The sequence below is a fragment of the Schistocerca serialis genome, chromosome 4, assembly GCF_023864345.2.
Source record: "Schistocerca serialis cubense isolate TAMUIC-IGC-003099 chromosome 4, iqSchSeri2.2, whole genome shotgun sequence".
Classification (NCBI taxonomy): Eukaryota; Metazoa; Arthropoda; class Insecta; order Orthoptera; family Acrididae; genus Schistocerca; species Schistocerca serialis.
The window spans coordinates 395,275,081-395,297,993 of record NC_064641.1 but is presented as its reverse complement, the minus strand read 5'-3'; the positions used below and the strand labels follow the sequence as shown (position 1 = coordinate 395,297,993).

The following is a 22,913-nucleotide window of genomic DNA, read 5'->3' as shown; positions in this document are numbered from 1 at the left end:
GAATGGCACTGAAGTAAGAGCCCTCTTCTCCGACTTTGTTTGCTTTTCAGCACCGTATAAAAAACAGCGGATACCACCGACGGATGTCTTCGAGCAGCAAGTACTTTGTTTGCCACGAATTATTCTCTAAATGAAGTGCAAGCCAGTGAAAGTGACCACAGTGCTGAATGTCCCCCTATTTCGTCCTCATATATGTAATGGGCCGAACTACTTCGGCGACAATGTTAACTCGCTACTGGATCACTGTAACATGTGCGTACCTGAGGGCTGGACTGGTGGTACGTATTCCATTGCGCCGCTTACTGTTGTCCAGAAATCATAAGCCCTTAAAACTATAGTTGGCGCGTAAACAACATCCTAGCCTTGACTAGAAAAAAACGGATGTGCTTTCGCTTTAACTGTGATCACCTTGTCCTACGTTGATGGATGTATACGTGAATGGTGATAGCAATTGAAATAGCGTACATTGTTGAGAAGCGTAGTTGGGAAACACTGCGTGGGATTTTTGGATATAACAGTAGATAAGAACGAAGGATACCACAGTTTCCATGGGGTGTATTTTCGCCCATCGATCCTGTGGAGAAATGTTTTATCGACAATATGTTTGTCACCGTAGAGATACACAACATACTAAATTCTCAAATGCAGAGGTCATACACAGTTCTGTAATCCTAATCGTTTGTATCTTGTCATGTACCAAATCTATACTGCACGTTTCACTTCAGCTCCACGTTTTCCGTCTTGGTTTTGAAGTTTTCGCAAACGTTAGTATACTATAATTCTTAACACGTAATCTTCTAGACGTTTCATTAATCGCAGTAGCTCACTTGTAAAAGATTGAGGAAGAAAATGGGTCATGGCTTATTCGAAAGATGCATCCTGGTATCTGGTTGGTGTCATTTACGGGAACCACAGATGGGAAGAGAGATGCTAATTAAATCCGTTTTTCTTTCAAAATGACAATGTATGAAGCTCTCAACGATTACCGCAGCAGAATCTTATTGAAAGACTTCTCAAAAAACCCAAACAAATTCTGGTCATACGTTAGGGCTGTTAGTGGCACAAAAATTAATGCCTAGACACTCGTGATTGTCACACGGGGACCGAATGTGAGGGTAACAAAGCGAAAGTATAAATGCTGAACTTATTTTTTGAAAGATTCTTTTACAATTAAAGATATAAAAGCTCTGCCACAGTTTAAATTTCATGCCACTCTAAAGTTGAGCGGTATCGATATTAGCGATAGTGGCGATGAGAGAAAGCTGAAATCACTAAATTTAACGAGGCCAGAATGGCCCGATGGAACTCCTGCAAGATCACATATAGAATTTGTGACTAAGAGAACCCCTCTGTTAATTGGGACACATCGCAGTTCCCTCGGACAAAGAACTATGGCCTTTTGGTGGATAAAAGCACAGATCACATTCGACTACAAGAGAAGGCTGTCAGACTATATTAGTAGTAATTTCATACTTTGCAGTTAATGCAAGAAGCTGCACAAATATCCTGTCAGATATTGGCAAAATTTCAAAGTGGAACAAAGGTTGGCAAGTTTTCTAAATGTCCATAAACGTACACCGATGAGCCAAAACAGTATGACCACCTGTTTAATAGCGTGTTGGTCCACTTTTCAAACACAGTACAACGGCGGTTCTGCTTGGCATTGATTCAACAAGTCCTTGATAAGTTTCCAGAAGTTGTGGCACCAGGTGTCTACTGACAGGTCATTAAATTCCTTCAAATTACAGGACATTGGTTTGTGGGTACAGAATTGACGCAAGATATGTGTTCCAAGTGGTACAGGTCAGGGGCATTCGGTGGCTAAGAAATCAATGTGAGTTCACTATCACGCTCCTCAAACCACTGCAGCACGATTCTGGCTATGCGTCTTCCAGTACCAACACAGGTCCCATAGAAGCCCAACTCAATGTATTCCATAGCATAATTCTGCTCTCATCGGCCTGCATCTGTAGCGTCTTGCACGTTTCAAACAGCCATTCGCTTGCATGACGGCGTGTAAGCACCCAACCATCGACCTGGTGTAACAAGAATGCCATTGATTCGACAGGCGACACGTTTCTATTGATCCTCGCATTTCATGCCTTTGAACAATGTACTCCGAAACACTTGAAACTGTACCAGCTTTGTACTCTGCCGTCAGATCTGCCACACATCGCTGCCTATCTTGGATTATAGTGTGGGGGATCCTCCGACGTCTACGTTATGTGATGAGACGAAAACGTCCAGTACCACATGACCTGTGCGTTATTCCACCATTCTTCAGCCACTTACCACGACAGCAGTACGCAAACAGTCGAGCAGCTTTCCCGTTTCAGAAATTCTCGTTTCCAACCGCAGCGCCACAACAATATGCCCTTTGTCAAAATTGCTTGCATCAGTGGATTTCCGCATTTGCGGCCCGTGTCTTCGCTATAATGACTTCCCATTCGTCTCTCTTCCGATTCTTTCCTTACTGCGTCATCTGCCCGTAATATCACCAGGAGGCATTCAATCTCCATATCAAGAAGGCGAGACCTGTAGTCACATTTTATGTTCTTCAATGTAGAGAATGCAGACTTCCACAAGTAGGTCGCTGAGTAAAGGAAATATTGCTTTATTCGCGATATCCGGATATTCACTTTTGATTGAGATCCGAAAAACATCAGGAGCATTTTCTCTAAATTTCGATCTCATGACTGTATTCGATGATATTTCGACAAGTCGCTCGTTTTCGGAGCAGTTTAATCCTGCACTGGATACGTTTCCTCTTAGGTGCAATCAGCCTCTCCCAGCCAGTAGCCGAGATAGAGGGAAATTATTTCGGCAGCCCTTCTTGCGTGTCAGGTAAGTGGCCTTTTATGTATTCCTTTATCTGATTACTTTCTTCTGTATTCAACTCACTTATACGGTAGCCGTAATTGCAAAGCAGTTACAGCGTTCTTTCCAGTGGCCGACATCCAAACGGCTAATTTCCTCGAAAAGTACCGATTTTACCACTTCGTGATATGTCCACTTCATGCTGTTCCTGAGTACTTGCAAGCGTTAAGTTTGCTGAAAATATCGGAAACGTACGCCAGCTCAGCACACCAAACGAAATTTTAAGACGTACACAGTAAACAAACTTATTATTATTATTAGCTTCAAAAAATGCAAGTAGGTCGTCTTTCAGTTCTGGAGCTCTTGTAAGTACTTTTTCTCCCGAAATCCAACGGATGATCTGCACCCATTTCTTTACACACCTTCTCTAATACTCGCAATTTGATAGGAAGAGGTTTTACATAGCTCATCATTGAAACAAAACTTTGGATGCCGTCCCCCAAACGATTTCCGTCCGTAATCTTCACCATTACAGCAACTCTATGTGAAATGCAATGAGTAGTTATAAGTGATAGGTTCTTATTCGACACAAAAATGAGGATCCCTTTTATATTTCTTTAAACTGCAGCAGCGCCGTCAGTACATGTAGCAATGCAATCCGTCCGTTTGAGTCCGTTATCTTGAAGCAACCTCTCCACGGCAGCAAATAGATCAGCTCCAGTGGTGGTTGTTTCCATTTCTCCATAAAACAAGTGTTGCTCAGTAATTTCTGATCAGCAAACAAATCTCACAAAAATTAATAATAGAGCGTTTCCAGAAATGTCACTTTTTTTGTCTAACTGTAGTGCAAATTGTGTGTATGTTAAGTTTTCTATAACATTATTTTGAATCCCATCTGACATGTCCACAATGCACCGGTGACCTGTATAGTTTTGACAGACGTATTTTTGAAATCTGTTCGACTGCTTCCGGTCCCAACATAGTAGCAATAATTTGTGTACATGCCAGTAAAATAAGCTGTTCGCCGATTTTACGGGATTTCAGTTTCTAGTAAATCATTTCAGAAATTCTGAACGATGCCAAAAGGGCTTTTTCTGCCAAGGAACACCTGGAGTGCAAGGTCGCAAGTTCCATCTTTAGTAAGGCTCGTTAGAAAGTGTTGTGTTAACAATTATTACAGGAAAAATATTAGCTACTAATGACTCACGGTGTGTATCAGGAGGGTGACAAAAATGGTTCAAATGGCTGTGAGCACTATGGGACTTAACTTCTGAGGTCATCAGTCCCCTATAACTTGCAACTACTTAAACTTAACTAACCTAAGGACATCACACACATCCATGCCCGAGGCAGGATTCGAACCTGCGACCGTAGTGGTCGCGCGGTTCCAGGCTGTAGCGCCTAGAACCGCTCGGCCACCCCGGCCGGCTTAGGAGGGTGACAGAAAATGAGTGTCTGGGAGGTGCGAAGATCAAACTTCTGGGGGATGTATGTATTACACATCACAAAATGCACATCGTCGACATTCAAGAAATGATCAGAACAGACCACTGACTTTCACCATGAGCACCGAATGAAAAATGGCGTTCCACAGCGATCACAAAAGTTCGCACCATCAAGAACCAAGACGAACTCCTTGGGAGTTACAAACCGTGCAGGACTTTCAGCTAGGTATTCAGTTTTAGAGAAGGCATATAGAATCATATTGGTGTAACAGGGTGATGAGAACTGATGGTACGTGATGACGTGCAACCGAATGCAAAACGGTAGACCCTATCGTGAAACTGGTTATCCTATAATGTGTAGCTGCAGACAGAACGATAATTGTTTTATAGGCACAGAAAAAACAAACATCCAGAGGCAGAATTTGTACAGTAATTCCAGGTGGTATAAATTGCAATGTCACACACTTTTCAGGGGGGTAGTTCGCTCTGAAAGAGTGCGATTTTTACACGCAGATCAGGAATCAAGCAAATGCAGGTTAATTTGACTAGCTATTGGCCAAAAGCAGTGCTCATACCATAGTTGTAGTTCTCTTACATACATTTTCCCACTCTTGCTTGCTGTAACGTAAATATTCTCTACTACCCTTACAAGATCACACGCGCGAGAAAGAATCGTAGGGGGCAGAGCAACCCCAACTTTTCGCAGCACAACAAATAACTTTCCAGCCAATTTAGCATCCAGATTAACAGTTGGCGTAATTGTAAACAAATGCATTAAGGCACTGATGTTAACTGATCCTGACACAACTCTCTCAGTACCTCCAATTTCCAGGGTTCCTTTCCTATGCATTTCCTCTTCAAATCACGATTGGCGGGATTTGAAAACAAATTCCTTTCTGAACGATGGAATAAGTTTGAATTGTCGGGCCGATTTTGCAGTTTGCTGTGCATCGTCAAGTTGTCGATTTGTCGGAAATTTCGCTATCTTACGTCTTCCAATTCTGCAGCACTGTTTGAAGTTATGCAGTCATTCGCTGTTTCCCTTGAAATCACTGTAATCTATATCGCGGGTAGTTTGATGTGCATATCGTAGTAGGTCACTATCATGCAAACCCTCTAAATTGTAACGAGAATAAGCTAAATGCGCAAACACCAGTCATTGTAACAAGTGTACCTTGTCCTCCCTTGAATATCCATTGTGTTTCTTATGCACTAGACGGTCATATTGCTGCGGACTTATTTGAAATCTGTTCATAATTGTTTCTGTACTATGCTGCGGATGATCTTCCATGTACGTAATTGTGTTTATTACCCGCTCGTTGGAGATCGATCCTTCAGTATGCAGCCCTCTGTCCGACAATGGTGATTAACAACACGGCCAGACACCTGTTTCAGTATCACTTTCGCTTGTTAAACACGTATTGTCACCATAGGACTCCTCATGTACATCGTCTACGCAGACGAGCGCTTACGACACCACATATCCCACTGACTCATCTTGCAGAAATGCTGATATTTCTTCTTCCACTTCTTTCTCACTCTGCGAAATTCCTTGGGTTCCTTTCTGACGAAATATCACCTTCGGAAAATGTTGTGGCAGACATAATGCAATGTTTGCTTTTTTACTGTTGCCATTACTCTGCTTTGTTCAAATGGCTCTGAGCACTACGGGGCCTAACTTCTGAGATCATCAGTCCCCTAGAACTTAGAACCACTTAAACTTACTAAGCTAAGGACATCACATACATCCATGCCCGAGGCAGGATTCGAACCTGCGACCGTAGCGGTCGCGCGGTTCCAGACTGTAGCGCCTAGAACTGCTCGGCTACTGCGGCCGGCCTGTGCTTTGTATCAACACCATTAGCACTGTAGCCTTTTTGTGAGTCGACTAAGACGTTCAACTACGCTCCGTAGCTTCAGGTTGTGCTCACCGTTGGATACCTCCAGTCCAACCAATATTTTGGTTGCGTGGTAGACAGTATGTGGGGCGCCGAATGTCGCAAACATCATTGGCCTTTTGCGACCTCGCGCTCAAGGGGTTACTTGTGAGACCTTCATTCGTTTTTCCATCATGGCAGACGAAAAAACTATCACGCTTAGAGATGATGTGATGATTTCTTTCCAAGTGCTTATTCAGCTTTTTAGATTCCACACACTCGCCTGACAACACAGTGCCGCTCACCAAACATTTCGGTGTGGGATTGCCCCCTCGCCTGTCCACGTGAATCAGAAATTTATATATTCTTCACTATGGTGGCGTTATGTTGGACCTTCCTTGATCCTCGTTTTATATTTTTCTGGTAGGTAGACGACGCAGATGATGCTATTTTTGTTCTATTTCGAATATTGCTATATCCATCTCTACTCTTCTCAGATGTAGAAGAGCTGTGAACGTCCAAGTCTTTCTTTTCTCTTATTACAAATCTGTCCATGATGAAAAGAGCGCATTAGCAAACTAGTAAACGCACGAAACTATTGAAATGAGTATAAAATTAATCAAAATATCCACGGGTGCACTGCCGGTCTACAGTGTCCAACGGGCACAATATTTCGGCGATCATATATGTCGCCGTCATCAGGTGAACTGACGGACTGAGCTCCTGTGAACGTGCCGGCACGGAGATCCGTACGTTATGGCTGCTCAGGGGGAACTGGGTTCGGTCGCGGCGGCGGCCGATTTAAATACCCTCCGCCCGCGGCGTGCTCACTCCGCCGTCCGCGCCCCGCGCCACGGTCGCGCGGTGGAACAGATTGCGACGGCGTCTGAGGTGACGTCGGTGTGATGGCTCTGTCCGCCGTGGTCGTCACAACTATACGTTTGCTCGATTTACTCTTGATTAACCCAATCGCTGGTTCCCAAGCCTTGCTAAGATTATAGCCACAGTCACGGTTTATGAGGTCGTCATTGGTGCGAATTTCGATGGCCTCTCTAACAACGCTGTCCCAGTATCTCGACGTCTGTACCAGAATCCTCGTGCGTTCATAATCCATGGCGTGGTTTTCCGACAAACAATGTTCAGCGACCGCCGACTTGCTCGGATACATCAGTCGAGTGTGCCTCTGGTGTTCACGGCATCGATCCTCGACGGTACGCATTGTCTGACCAATATACGACTTGCCACATTGACACGGAATCTGGTACACGCCGGCCTTCCTCAAACCGAGGTCATCTTTGGCGCTCCCCACCAGTGCACGAGTTTTATTCGGAGGACAAAACACAGTTCCGACCCGGTGTTTCTTCAAAATGCGGGCGATTTTCCCCGAGAGTGCGCCTGTATATGGAATAAACGCAATGCCTACCTCCTCCCTCGTGATTTCACCCATCTCCACAGGTTGTGCTGTAGTGGTTGGGCGGAGAGCACGTTGAATCCGCCACTCTGAGTACCCATTTTTTCGAAATACAGTTCTCAGATGTTCCAATTCCTGGGGTAGACTCTCTACGTCACAGATAGTGCGCGCCCTATGTACTAGAGTTTTAAGTACCCCATTCCTCTGTGAAGTGTGGTGGCAGCTGTCTGCGTGCAAATACAGATCGGTGTGCGTTGTCTTACAATACAACCCGTGACCTAGGGTGCCGTCAGCCCTTCTCTTGACCAAGACGTCAAGGAAAGGTAATTTACCCTCCGTTTCAGTCTCCATAGTGAATTTGATGTTGGGGTGTATGGAGTTTAGATGTGTAAGAAAGTCAAGGAGTTTATCCATACCATGTGGCCAGATGACGAACGTGTCGTCCACGTAACGGAAAATGCAAGTAGGTTTCCATTCGGATGACGACAGGGCTTCCTCCTCGAAGTTCTCCATGTACAAATTCGCTACCACCGGTGAGAGTGGGCTACACATGGCGACTCCCTCCGTTTGTTCGTAGTATTCTCCATTAAAAAGAAAATACGTGGAAGTTAAGACATGCCTAAAAAGTTCAGTGGTCTTCTCGTCAAACTTCTGACTAATCAATTCTAGTGACTCTCGCAGGGGTACCCTCGTGAACAAGACGTCAAAACTCACCATGATATCTGAATCATCCAACCTGAAGCTATCAAGACGTTTAGCAAAATCCGCGGAATTACGGATGTGATGAGGGCATTTACCCACATAAGGACTTAATATTCCCGTCAGGTATTTGGCCAACAAATATGTAGGTGCCCTGATGTTGCTGACAATGGGGCGTAATGGTACCCCCTCTTTGTGAAGCTTCGGGGGTCCATATAGTCTAGGCGGTACCGGACCTTGGGGTAACAATTTCTTAGCGTCACCTTCCGGTAAATCTGCGTCCTTGAGAAGCGACCTCGTCTTGTTCTCCACCTTCTTTGTAGGGTCAACGCTGATCTTCCGGTAGAAATCGTCATTGAGCAGGCTCTGCATCTTATCAGTGTAGTCCTTATGGGAGACAACAACTGTAGCATTGTCTTTGTCAGCCGGTAAGACAACAATTTCAGAGCGCTCCCTCAGATCACGAATGGCCGCCCTCTCTTTACTGGTGATATTTGACTTCATCGGCTTGGATTTCGTCAACGCACGACAAGTTTCACGACGTATTTCCTCAGCTGATTCAGGCGGAAGTCGAGCTGCAACCTGTTCAACAGCACTAACAATTTCTGCGACCGGAGTGAACTTGGGGGTGGGAGCGGAGTTGAGACCTTTCTGCAAAACCGAGACCGCATCATCACTCAACACCATGCCACTCAAATTGATGACAGTCTTGCACGGAACCTGCAGAGCTGGTTTGTCAAGGAGACGTGAGAACTTAGCTGATTGACGTCCCGTTGCCTTCTTTGGGGCGGAATCAGCTGAAACCCAGGTGACACCATCAATCCAATCCCAGGAAAAAGAAGTGAAATTACTAGCCAGTTGCAAATGTAGTTTGAGTAATTCCTGTGAGATAAACTCAAGGCTCCGGCGGTTGAATTGCACTCTCTCATGTACCAATGCGAGGCTGGCTCGTTTCTTGATTCTCTTAGCTGCTGCAGAATCGATGTGATGCATAACCTTAGCAAAATTTAGAACAACGTTCTCGGAACGACATCACTTTAGAAAGGCAAGAGTACTTAGCAAACGACATCTACCCCAGGAATTGGAACATCTGAGAACTGTATTTCGAAAAAATGGGTACTCAGAGTGGCGGATTCAACGTGCTCTCCGCCCAACCACTACAGCACAACCTGTGGAGATGGATGAAATCACGAGGGAGGAGGTAGGCACTGCGTTTATTCCATATACAGGCGCACTCTCGGGGAAAATAGCCCGCATTTTGAAGAAACACCGGGTCGGAACTGTGTTTTGTCCTCCGAATAAAACTCGTGCACTGGTGGGGAGCGCCAAAGATGACCTCGGTTTGAGGAAGGCCGGCGTGTACCAGATTCCGTGTCAATGTGGCAAGTCGTATATTGGTCAGACAATGCGTACCGTCGAGGATCGATGCCGTGAACACCAGAGGCACACTCGACTGATGTATCCGAGCAAGTCGGCGGTCGCTGAACATTGTTTGTCGGAAAACCACGCCATGGATTATGAACGCACGAGGATTCTGGTACAGACGTCGAGATACTGGGACAGCGTTGTTAGAGAGGCCATCGAAATTCGCACCAATGACGACCTCATAAACCGTGACTGTGGCTATAACCTTAGCAAGGCTTGGGAACCAGCGATTGGGTTAATCAAGAGTAAATCGAGCAAACGTATAGTTGTGACGACCACGGCGGACAGAGCCATCACACCGACGTCACCTCAGACGCCGTCGCAATCTGTTCCACCGCGCGACCGTGGCGCGGGGCGCGGACGGCGGAGTGAGCACGCCGCGGGCGGAGGGTATTTAAATCGGCCGCCGCCGCGACCGAACCCAGTTCCCCCTGAGCAGTCATAACGTACGGATCTTTGTGCCGGCACGTTCACTGGAGCTCAGTCCGTCAGTTCACCTGATGATGGCGACATGTATGATCGCCGAAATATTGTGCCCGTTGGACACTGTAGACCGGCATTACACCCGTGGATATTTTGATTATCAAATACGCCGGGAGAAACTCAAGAATCACGAGTATAAAATTGTACCGAGCAGCGAAAAATTTATTTATTTCATCATATGATTCCTAAGAACAATATTAAATATAATACAAACAATAACACACGTAAATTTCAAACAGTCATTTAAATATGTAATATAATAAACTGCGTCGTTCGTTGCCATCAGGAAATGGACGGAAGTACCACCATAGGTCCTGTTGGGACATTTTGTAACCATACAACAAGGGGCTTGCCTGGCTGCTTCATAGCCTCATTTTAGAGATGGAGCCTTACTCCATCCATGAAGTGAGTCCACGCTTCTGCCTTTTTTTGCGTATTCTGTTGAACGTGGACAGTGTTTTATGCGATTACTCAAAAAAAAAAAAAAAGGTTCAAATGGCTCTAAGCACTATGGGACTTAACACACATCCATGCCCGAGACGGGATTCGAACCTGCGACCGTAGAGGTTGCGCGGTTCCAGACTGAAGCGCCTAGAACCGCTCGGCCACATCGGCGGGCGCGTTTGGTCAAAGGCATGATATTTCTTCTCAGGACACGTTATGGCATGAAGAGGGCAAGCCTCTATCCACTATCACTCCCATGAGTCTGTTGAGTTGAACTGAGACGGTTGCTCTTCCATGGCTTTTTTCGTTGATGGTTTTCTTTATCGGAGCCGGTTTCTTTCTAGCGTAGCCACATCTTGATGCATAGGGAGTTGCAGATTACCTTGTATACGTTTAAATTCAAGGAGTGGAGCTGCTTTTCATCTAAGTGCGGGAGGTGGAATGTGTTCAGTATGCACAGCCTTTCGACGGGGGCTGATCTCAGTGTACCACTGGTAATTCTCATTGTGTTGTACAGCTGCGCATCGAGAGTTTGTGCGTGTACTCTATTGAATCATACAAGAAAACCAAATTCTGCAGCAGAGTAGACAAGCCCAAATGTTTAAATGCGCAGAGTGTCAGCGACAGATTCAAATGGCTCTAAGCACTATGGGGCTTAATATCTGTCATCAGTCCCCTAGACTTAGAACTACTTAAACCTAACTAACCTAAGGACATCACACAGATCCATGCCCAAGGCAGGATTCGAGCCTGAGACAGTAGAAAGTGCGCGGTTCCGGACTGAAGCGCCTAGAACCGCTCGGTCACAGCGGCCGGCTTCAGCGTCAGAGTAGGATGGTTTTCTACTTTGTATCTTAGCAGCGGTGTTTCCCAGATGTTTCTTGTAGTGTAGTGTTCTGTCCAGTGAAACCGGTCCAGTGTCGGGACCCCTAGGCAAAGCACGTCTCAGGGTCCCTTTACCCTTTTCTAACTTTCTAAAATAAATTTTTTCTATCACAATTTTATTCATAATTATGCGTTTTTTCTACATTACGTAGGCATGTCATGATCATATCCAATAAAAAATTTAAATAATCGAATGGAAAATATACGAATTTTTATTAAATCCTTTGGTAAAGTACAATATGTTAAAGTATTAACAGTTCGATGTTTTTTACGAACAAAATTGTTTAAATTATCTTGAAAGTTGAACCTTACCAATACGTCATTTTCAGTCGCCATTATCGCCAATGAATCTAAACGGTTCTGAGATTATATTTCATTAGTTTTAATTTTGAAACGTTATGTTTACCCGTGGCGTTTGTAATCATCAGATTTCTATAAATGTGCAATATTGTCATTACATTCGCGAAAGTTGATTGTGCCACACTACCAAAAATCAATGTATAAAATTTGATGTCTCCCCTATAATTTCAGGCTGAATGTCTTCGGAATAATGTTCCGTAAACTTTTTACAAGCCGTTCTAATTTTATCGTTGGACTTTGTTAAGAAATCTGTTATAAATCCAAACAGAGGATTTATTTCCCGGTAACCTTCTAGTGGCCGCGACAGTTCTGTACAGAGCATGTCTAGCACAGGCACATAAGTTTCGATTTTTAACTTCACTTTTCCTCTGTGCACAACGTCTTCTGCAGATCCGTCATCGTAATGCCTTTTCCTTATCCGCACACGCTCATTCTCATCACTGTACTGGGGATCATTTCTCTCATTTTCCTTCATCTCGTAATCGTCAAATAATTTTCGCTGTTAAATTAAAAACATAATAGCAATTTTAAAAGACTGACTGCCGCTCGAAGTTCAGTAGTTGTTTTTTGTACAGATGCACTGATACCATCGATTCGATCTAGTATGGCAGCTCAGATTACTGTCATTACAGGATTTTTTTCCATGTCCTTCAATAGCCATCTGGCCTCGTGAATCACTTGTGAAATCTGAGTCTCATTATCAGCAATAGACAGCAAAGCCTTCTGGAAACTTTTGTAACCTTTTGACAAAGCCTTACTCACATCGCAACTTGCACGCCACCTTGTGTCGGATACTCTTTTTCAGAACTATTGACGGTTATGGCTTACGTTCATCACATTTCTCAAGATGATTGGGCATAATTGCGCAGCGATGACCTGATGCCGAAAGAAAGTTGTATAGTGCCTGCACAAATCTGGAGAATGAAATTACTCCAACGCAGCTCTCCAATGCGTTACTCCAACCGAATACAGTGAGAGCGCTGCACACGGAACGTAATGTGAGACGTGATTTACGATTTACTTTCTTGATATGCGCCTGTAGGTCATTGTAAAAATCAGAGATATTTGACGCATTATTGTAAGATTTGTTTTCAATTTTTTATGTCAATGTTATATCGGTTAAAAAATTTCAAATTTTGGTTGTTTATTCTTCCCCTTTGTGATTTTTTATAGCAATAAATGTGAGAAAACGTTCTGCTACTTCTTCATTTGACATAACGTATCTCAGCATTACAATCAGCTGATCAGTATGAGGTACGTCTGGTGTCGAATCGACGCTTATTGAGAAATATTTGGCTTCAATTATTTAATTAAGAATGAATTTTAGAATCTTCTTTTCCAAAATATCAATAAGTCCCTCTCAAATCGCTGAAGACAAATATGCTTGTTTTCCTTTGCCTACATTACCATACTTGGCTAAATGTGGACTAAGGAACGGATCGCGATTAACTCTAAAATTCCCATACGGCTGCCATTATGTTAGGAACCAAGAACTGAGTTATCACCACGGAATATCAATCCACGGAATAATAAAAATTTGATCACTCAGACCACTCTTAGTAAAATTTACAACCAATATCCTTTCTCTTTACTGAAAGCAATTTCCAATGAGGTATCGATTCGTTCATGAATACGTCGTCTACTGGTAAGTGTCTATTCACATACTCGGTGCATTGCATTATTCCCGTGCGATGGAATTCGGCGCGACGCATTTTTCCAATCAGGAAATCCTGTCTGAAATTGTGAGTGGCTTTGGACTTCACCAAAAAGAATACGTGGAAGACAATATACTTTTCCTGTAAGCGGAGAATGCATGAGCCACTCTCGTTTAATTTCACCATCTCTTACATGTTTCCGAAAAAACATAGATTGAGAAAAAAATCTTTCGCTATAGTCGTGTTGTCGGCTTGAAGGAAAATAATTACACTGAGAGTATTGACATTCGTTAAGATCTCTAGAGCATAAAAAAACTTGTATTTAGCTGGTAATATTTTGGCATAAGGTAATGTCATTATGGTACTCTACTCGTAGATGGACTACGTTTTGATGTAGTAATTGGACCTCGCGTCGACCTCACTTTCCTATGCACTCACTAATGCAGCTGTTTTTTTTATCTTCGCCGGTCTGTTCAGAACACTCGCGGGGAATCTCTACTGGGTCCACCAGCATTATGTGGCAGGCAGACGTATTTGGAGATGCGTAAGGTTGACTTTCTGTTGACTGGCGCACAAAGTCCTAGTCGAATAAGGTTTTACGTCTCTTTTAATCGTTCATCACGCTTCTTTCGTTGCTCCAGCCGATTTTTACGTTTTTCCGAAACAGTATGGTGATTTTCCATTACTGGAACCTCCGACATTTTGTTTGCGAGAGAAAAGGTAATTAATCTTGTGATTACACTGTGGATCTGAAATTATATCACTGCAACTGGTTTTATGTAGCTTGTGCAATCAAATACCAAATTAGGTTTATTCTGTACTATGCCCCAACAGAACAAATAGTCCTGTCACGGAAAAGCCACGTATAACACGACCGTTCGTTAGTGTTAACAGTTATAGAAAAACAAGGCTATTTGCATAAGTACAACAGACAATGACATCCACTTTTTTGCTTTCAAACTTGGTCAAACTGAGTGGTTTCAATAATATTACTATTACAGTGCACTTTAGAATCCAAAATTGGACATAGGTTCAATATTACTTTTCAAACATATTCCTATCCGACATGAAATATGGATATGGTTCACAGCAAATTTAGTTACTGTGCATAGATTTAGTCTCCCACTAACACCTTTCTTCTTAGAATGAAAGCTAAAAGGAGTTCACTAACAAATTACCTCACTGTCTTTTGAATAAACAAGTTACTATTTTCATAGATAGTTGTCTTTCTATTACTCGTTATGTAGCATGATCAGAATAGACAAACTATAGATGCTGTTACAACATTAATATGCACTTTTAATACACAAGAGGAACCCAATATTGTACAGAATTTGAGTTGAATAGCAAGAGTAATTGAAACTTTCTATAATTAAGTAACTTTGTGCCTTTGAACTACGTTCAATGGAGGGGGGCCCTTAATCTTGACCACTGCAGGAGAGCAAAACTAAACACACTTTCATTACATCAGTGAAACACTTAGCAAGCATGAACTTATAACTCTCAACAGTTGCAGTTCTGAACTTTTACTGCAGTGAAACACAAAATTGAGGTTTTTGTTAGATCCTTTCAACAAACATTATTAATCTTAGCACGCTCTGTTGCCATATTAATTTCAATATGCTTTCAATAAAGGACACTCGGTAATCATAGTTCAAACGGAGAGGAACTTGAGAGGTGTGATAAGGAAAAAATCAAGGTAGGTACATAAATTCAGTTATAAATTACCCTATATTTGAGTACACTAACACATCCAATGAGCTGATTCTTCATTGTACATTACAATAGTTCTTCTGTTCTATTACAGTGATTGCGCAATGAGGTGGGCGAGTGCATGTTGGTAGGTGGATTTGCAGATAGAATTGCTGGACCGTGTCATTTCTTGGTGGCGATGATAGATACCAATTTCAGAATAGTTCCAACTCTTTATCCATCCATCCGAGGCATTGGAAAGCATCAAGGAAAGCCTCTCTCGGAACCAGCACAATACACAACTTTTACATGAGCAGATGATAGTTTGGTAGCTCGCCCCCGACTCGACTCTTGGTTCCACCTTTTCTCTCTCGGAACCAGCACAATACACAACTTTTACATGAGCAGATGATAGTTTGGTAGCTCGCCCCCGACTCGACTCTTGGTTCCACCTTTTCTACCTAGGCCAACCACAATTTGCGCGCTTTATACAGTTCCGTTCCCGAGGGGAACCACAACACGTTTTACATACAAAATAACTAAGAACCCTAAGTGAAGGTCGGCAGTTTACGTAACAGAAAACAAACATTTTAAATAAAACAGAACATTTGCATATATTGGTAGTTCTACACAAAATTATTTAAATAAAATTATTTAATTTTAAAGATAACCAAAGAGATTATATGACAAAGGCAAAACATAAAATTTGCTCACAGATTACACTTCCTACACTCTAAAAGACATCAAAGTTTTTACAAAGAAAGGAGTATACAATTTTGTGTTATCGATTCAATCAATCACATTTACAGAAGCTCAATGATGTAACATTAAATAAAACAAAAAGCAAAATAAATCAGTAGAGCATTAGAGTTATGGTGTTACAAAATGTTCTAATAATATTTGACAAGTAAGCGCTTGCTTATCTATTTAATACAATTAACTGAAACTAAATATTTACCTATCCTCTATCTTTTGATCATTCCACCATTTAGTATGTGGTAAATGTAACTCGTCGTCTCGCCGATTTTCTCGATGCACATGCAATCTTCATAAAAATCTAGCACTCGCATTCAAATTTGTAAGTTTTGAAACACACACAACAGTAAAACTTTCTAAATTCAATTCACGGTCACGAAAGACGCAAATCACAATTACAGACCAAAATGAAAATTAACTAATTGAAAGCGTTTGTAAAATTTCGTTTATGATACATCATACGTGTCCAGAGAATCGGTGGCTCTCCCCAATGTTGTTTGTCTTACGAACCAGTACTGCCAATTTTATAAAACTAACGTGTGCTCAGAATAAATTAATACAAGTAGCAGTAAGTGTGCATTCACATTGCAGAGTTTTTGAAGCGCGTTGCGTTAAAAAAGCTGCTCTTGCAATGCCGCCCTCTGAATTGTCGGCCTTAAAATCGCTGCTATGAAAATAATATTATTCTAAGTAATTTGAAGTGTGTTCCGAAATATGTTGAAGTATGACGATGTAACATAAAAAGCGCAATAATACTGTCATTGAGAGTTTGTTACATGCAAATATTCAAATTTAATTTTCACTTGAAGAAATATTTAAAATAAATTTTCTCGGTGCTCGGGGCACCTAGCTGATGCCTACACGGCCTAATGGATTATCCGCCAATGAATGTATCCCCTAGATATTTTGGGTGCTGATTGTGGCGAAGTAGTTTGCCACCAAAATAAATCTGGAGCTGCCTATTCGCCACTGTGTTGCACAATTGAAAGCAAGGCGTTTTTGTCTTGGTAGGGTTTGGTCTCAGTCTCCATCTCCGAAAGTATGTGTCTATTATCGTGAGATCAGATGTTAAAATGCCTTCTGTTTCTTCAAAATTTCATGCCCCTACTCTCGATCAATTATCAACTAATTGAGGAAATATTTTCAGGCATCTATGGTATTACATACACTCCTGGAAATTGAAATAAGAACACCGTGAATTCATTGTCCCAGGAAGGGGAAACTTTATTGACACATTCCTGGGGTCAGATACATCACATGATCACACTGACGGAACCACAGGCACATAGACACAGGCAACAGAGCATGCACAATGTCGGCACTAGTACAGTGTATATCCACCTTTCGCAGCAATGCAGGCTGCTATTCTCCCATGGAGACGATCGTAGAGATGCTGGATGTAGTCCTGTGGAACGGCTTGCCATGCCATTTCCACCTGGCGCCTCAGTTGGACCAGCGTTCGTGCTGGACGTGCAGACCGCGTGAGACGACGCTTCATCCAGTCCCAAACATGCTCAATGGGGGACAGATCCGGAGATCTTGCTGGCCAGGGTAGTTGACTTACACCTTCTAGAGCACGTTGGGTGGCACGGGATACATGCGGACGTGCACTGTCCTGTTGGAACAGCAAGTTCCCTTGCCGGTCTAGGAATGGTAGAACGATGGGTTCGATGACGGTTTGGATGTACCGTGCATTATTCAGTGTCCCCTCGACGATCACCAGTGGTGTACGGCCAGTGTAGGAGATCGCTCCCCACACCATGATGCCGGGTGTTGGCCCTGTGTGCCTCGGTCGTATGCAGTCCTGATTGTGGCGCTCACCTGCACGGCGCCAAACACGCATACGACCATCATTGGCACCAAGGCAGAAGCGACTCTCATCGCTGAAGACGACACGTCTCCATTCGTCCCTCCATTCACGCCTGTCGCGACACCACTGGAGGCGGGCTGCACGATGTTGGGGCGTGAGCGGAAGACGGCCTAACGGTGTGCGGGACCGTAGCCCAGCTTCATGGAGACGGTTGCGAATGGTCCTCGCCGATACCCCAGGAGCAACAGTGTCCCTAATTGGCTGGGAAGTGGCGGTGCGGTCCCCTACGGCACTGCGTAGGATCCTACGGTCTTGGCGTGCATCCGTGCGTCGCTGCGGTCCGGTCCCAGGTCGACGGGCACGTGCACCTTCCGCCGACCACTGGCGACAACATCGATGTACTGTGGAGACCTCACGCCCCACGTGTTGAACAATTCGGCGGTACGTCCACCCGGCCTCCCGCATGCCCACTATACGCCCTCGCTCAAAGTCCGTCAACTGCACATACGGTTCACGTCCACGCTGTCGCGGCATGCTACCAGTGTTAAAGACTGCGATGGAGCTCCGCATGCCACGGCAAACTGGCTGACACTGACGGCGGCGGTGCACAAATGCTGCGCAGCTAGCGCCATTCGACGGCCAACACCGCGGATCCTGGTGTGTCCGCTGTGCCGTGCGTGTGATCATTGCTTGTACAGCCCTCTCGCAGTGTCCGGAGCAAGTATGGTGGGTCTGACACACCGGTGTCATTGTGTTCTTTTTTCCATTTCCAGGAGTGTATAAGGGTTTCACCCAAAATGTCATGTTCCACCACTTGAAGGATTAGAACCTAATACAGTATTTATATTCGAGAACGTCTCGGTAGAAAATCGTCATAAACATAGAAATATTTCAGTTTTGGGGCCATAAATGTGTTTTTGTCTTCTATCTAAGGCAGACGTGTTCTAGGATCCGAAAGCCACTGATAATATGAAGCTGTTATCTGTACAGATATCAATGGTGATCTTGAAGCTCTAGAAGAATTAATGGATAATGCAAATTTTATTATTACCTTCAGACAGGATAAAATTTATTTCCGACATATTTACGAGGTACATGTAGGAACTGACATGACATTCGACGAATTTATAATTTTATGGAGAAACTGCTTGGAATCATACACAGTAAAGTTTGCTGGTTATCGATGAAACAAGGCAGTTGAATGATGGTCGATACCGCCAGAACTTCCAGGTCTTTTTGAAAGATGAATGTATGAAACAAAAGTGTCATAACATCATTATACTATACACTGTGGAGAAGCCCATGTGCACATCCATGCACAGTACATTTTTCTATACGTTGTCCGCCCCGGTAGCTGAGTGGTCAGCGTGACAGACTGTCAATCCTAAGGGCCCGGGTTCGATTCCCGGCTGGGTCGGAAATTTTCTCCGCTCGGGGACTGGGTGTTGTGTTGTCCTAATCATTATCGTTTCATCCCCATCGACACGCAGGTCGCCGAAGTGGCGTCAAATCAAAAGACCTGCACCAGGCGAACGGTCTATCCGACGGGAGGCCCTAGCCACACGACATTTCCATTTCTATACGTTGACGCGAAAATCCAGGTCCTTGATGGAGGTATTAACTGTCATAATATTAGGTTTCAAGCACTCAAGAAAAGTATCAAGGAATTGTACATTTATTCTCAGACTACTTTGAGGTTAATCAGTGAGTTAACTGCAAGGGTTTTTATAACAGAAACGAAGGCAAACAGGTTAACTTGAGGGTTGATGCAATTTAAAAGAAGGCAAACGAGAGTGAATGTAAGTTGAATACTGTTTCAAAGTCTTTCATTGAAGTGCGTAAGGCTGTTAAAGAAAAACTGTGACTGCTAGGTTAGGGCATTGGAAAGAGACCAGTCACTCAGAGACACGTTTAAGTCTGTCAGAGCATGTCTCTAACAGCTCTTGAAGGCTTAAGATGATGATGAAGAAGAAGCTTTTGGAGATTTCATTAAAAATTGCAGCTGTAGTTTGACAGATATAACAAACAGAGCAAGCAGGGAAAATCGAATTGCTAGACACTCAACCTATAAATTTAACCAAGATTGCAATACAGCTCAGTGATAAAGAATTTGAAAGAGGGCTTGGCTTACTGAATCTAACATTCTTAAAAACTACAAAAATCAGCGGCTGTTCACCGAAAGTTAGACATTTATGGTCAGATATTATAGAGTATATGACACAAATATATAATAAAGCCAAAGGAGCAGGAGCAACAAGTCACAGCAGTTGGAAACAGAAAAGCATTGCTAAACCTTGGCGTTATCGACTTTCAGACTAAGAAAATTAACAAACCGATCACCCCAATAAATCTACTACTACTAACCCAACAAAACAGTTGAATGATTAAGACTGCTCACAACGTACAAGACATTCAAATAAAGGCAGATTGCGATTCAAGGTTTAGGCGACTTACGGGAAGGCTGGTCTGTGACAATATTTGTGGGAGAATAAAGATTTCAAATATAATGTGATGACTATTGATATGCAAAATTTGCCTGCGCCTTACCTGTGAAAACAAAGATAGCGAAGGTAGCTGCACTGGTATTTCATCATCTGCTGTAGACGGGAACTAATCACATCCCAGACAATCTTCAAACAGATCTTGGTGGCGAGTTCTATAATAGATATTTAAAAATGGTAATGGAATGGGATAGTCCTCTACCGGAAGATCTCTCAGATGAAATCAGATATCGTGGACGGTTTGAACTGAACAATAAAAGTGTGAAAGATGATGCACATTAACCTTCGCTGTTGTTACAAAAGGACTGATATCCTCCAGAAAATCACTGAGATGTATAAATGGACTGTCCACTGGACAATAAAAATGAAACGAATTGACGTTTGTGATAATGATCTCCTAAGTACAGCTTACAGTTGTGTTAGAATTGTAGATATCCACAAACAGCAATTTAATATAGGTGATTTATTATGTATTTTAAAACACAAGATAGAATTTGAGAAATTGTGCCTACCAAACTGCTCGACAGAAATATTTACAGTTTCCAAAGGGCGACAAACTAAATGTCTTTCTCCTAGATTCTAGAAGGTGACGTTAGGAGACAGTAGAATGGCTCTTGTTAAGTGATTCACCTTCCCTTCATCACATAACGGTTGGGGAGGGGGGTTGATAATGATTTGATATGATAAAGCAGTGTGTGCAAAACTTCAGTTACTTATGGGGCTACATTTCAGCCGAGTTAAGAACAACACCCATTGGCCGCAGAAGAATAAGAAGGGGGCGGTCCCTTCAGGATGTTTAAAAATGCAATCAGGTATCTCTGATAGCAGCTGAAACGTCATCGGAACAAATGTTGATCAGAATGCCTAGAGTCTTACCAATGATTAGCACATCGGATAGATTCCTTTCAATTATAAATCCAGCCTTGCCCGAACTTTCAGTGATTGGTCCTTTAGCCAACAACACGGCAGCCATCATCAGAACAGTAAGAAATGCAGAAAACGCACAGCAGCAGCTTCACGAAACCAAGAGACGCAACAGATTTGTGACATCTGTGGCTGTTGCGAAAGAACTGCATTTAAAATCGCATAGTAAAGTGTTTGCTTACCATAAAAGAAAAGGCTACTAGCTATGCTGCCCGATAGACTGTTTATAAATACTGACCTGCTTAAATTCACCAAAAAGTTCGAAATTCCAAGATTTCATGGAGAATTAATTTGGAATACTCGATCAAAGACTACGTGGAAATCTAGTTAATGTGGAATTGTAAATTTAGACGTTGCAGAAAAATCTGAAACTCGATGGGTGTCATATAATGTGTGATCAAAAGTATCCGGACATCCCCAAAACATACATTTTTCATATTAGGTGCTATGCGCTGCCACTTACTGCCAGGTACTCCATATCAGTGACCTCAGTAGTCATTGGACATCGTGAGAGAACAGAATGGGGCGCTCCGCGGAACTCACGGACTTCGAATGTGGTCAGGTGATTGGGTGTCACTTGTGTCACACGTCTGTACGCGAGATTTCCACACCCCTAAACATCCCTATGTTCACTGTTTCCGATGCGATAGTGAAGTGGAAACGTGAAGTGACACTTACGGCATAAAAGCGTACAGACCGACCTCGTCTGTTGACGGACACAGTTGAAGAGGGTCGTAATGCGTAAGAGGCAGACATCTATCCAAACCATCACACAGGAATCCAAACTGCATCAGGATCCATTGCAAGTACTATGATAGTTAGGCGGGAGGCGAGAAAACTTGAATTACATGGTCGAGCGGCTGCTAGTCACGTCACGTCACGCCGGTAAATGCCAAACGACGCCTCGCTTGGTGTAAGGAGGGTAAACATTGTACGATTGAACAGTGAAAAAACGTTGTGTGGAGTGACGAATCACGGTACACAATGTGGGTATGGCGAATGCCCGGTGAACGTCATCTGCCAGCGTGTGTAATGCCGGTGGTAAAATACGGAGGCGGTGGTGTTATGGTGTGGTCGTGTTTTTCATGGAGAGGGCTTGAACCCCTTGTTGTTTTGCGTGGCGTAGCACTATCACAGCACAGCCCTACATTGATGTTTTAAGCACCTTCTTGCTTCCCACTGTTGGAGAGCAATTTGGGGATGGCGATAGCATCTTTCAAAACGATCGAGCACCTATTCATAATGCACGGCCAATGGCGGGGTGGTTACGTGACAATAACATTCCTGTGATGGACTGGCTGACTCATTCTGCAGAACTTGATCCTTTGAGAGTCCTGACCTGAAACCCATAGTACACCTTTGCGACTTTGTGCCAGGCTTCACCGACCGACATCGATACCTCTCCTCAGTGCAGCACTGCGTGAAGACTGAGCTGCCATTCCCCAAGAAACCTTCCAGCACCTGATGGAACGTATGTTGCGAAGGTGGAAGCTGTCATCAAGGCTAAGCTTGGGGCAACACCGTATTGAATACCAGCATTACCGATGGAGGGCGCCACGAACTTGTAAGTCATTTTCAGCCAGGTGTCCGGATACTTTTGATCACATAGTGTATGTTCTAAGAAGAACCCGAGGAAGAGGAAGAGGAGGGAGATTAGTGTTTAACGTCCCGCCAACAACGGTGTTATTAGAGACGGAGCCCGAGCTCGGATTATGGAACGATGGGGAAG

General features: G+C 43.4%; 1 protein-coding gene across 3 annotated transcripts in view; it reads left to right on the top strand.

The window, feature by feature from the left end:
• LOC126474916 (uncharacterized) overlaps positions 1 to 22,913 on the top strand; it is a 408,277-nt gene that overhangs the window by 8,472 nt on the left and 376,892 nt on the right. For 2 of the 3 annotated variants that reach the window (XM_050102418.1, XM_050102416.1), the window contains exon 2: positions 2,773 to 2,844. The exons of the other annotated variant lie outside the window; for it this stretch is intronic. In XM_050102418.1, the coding sequence (XP_049958375.1) occupies positions 2,773 to 2,844 (72 nt within the window). The remainder of the gene's footprint in view (positions 1 to 2,772; positions 2,845 to 22,913) is intronic. 3 annotated transcript variants of the gene reach the window in all.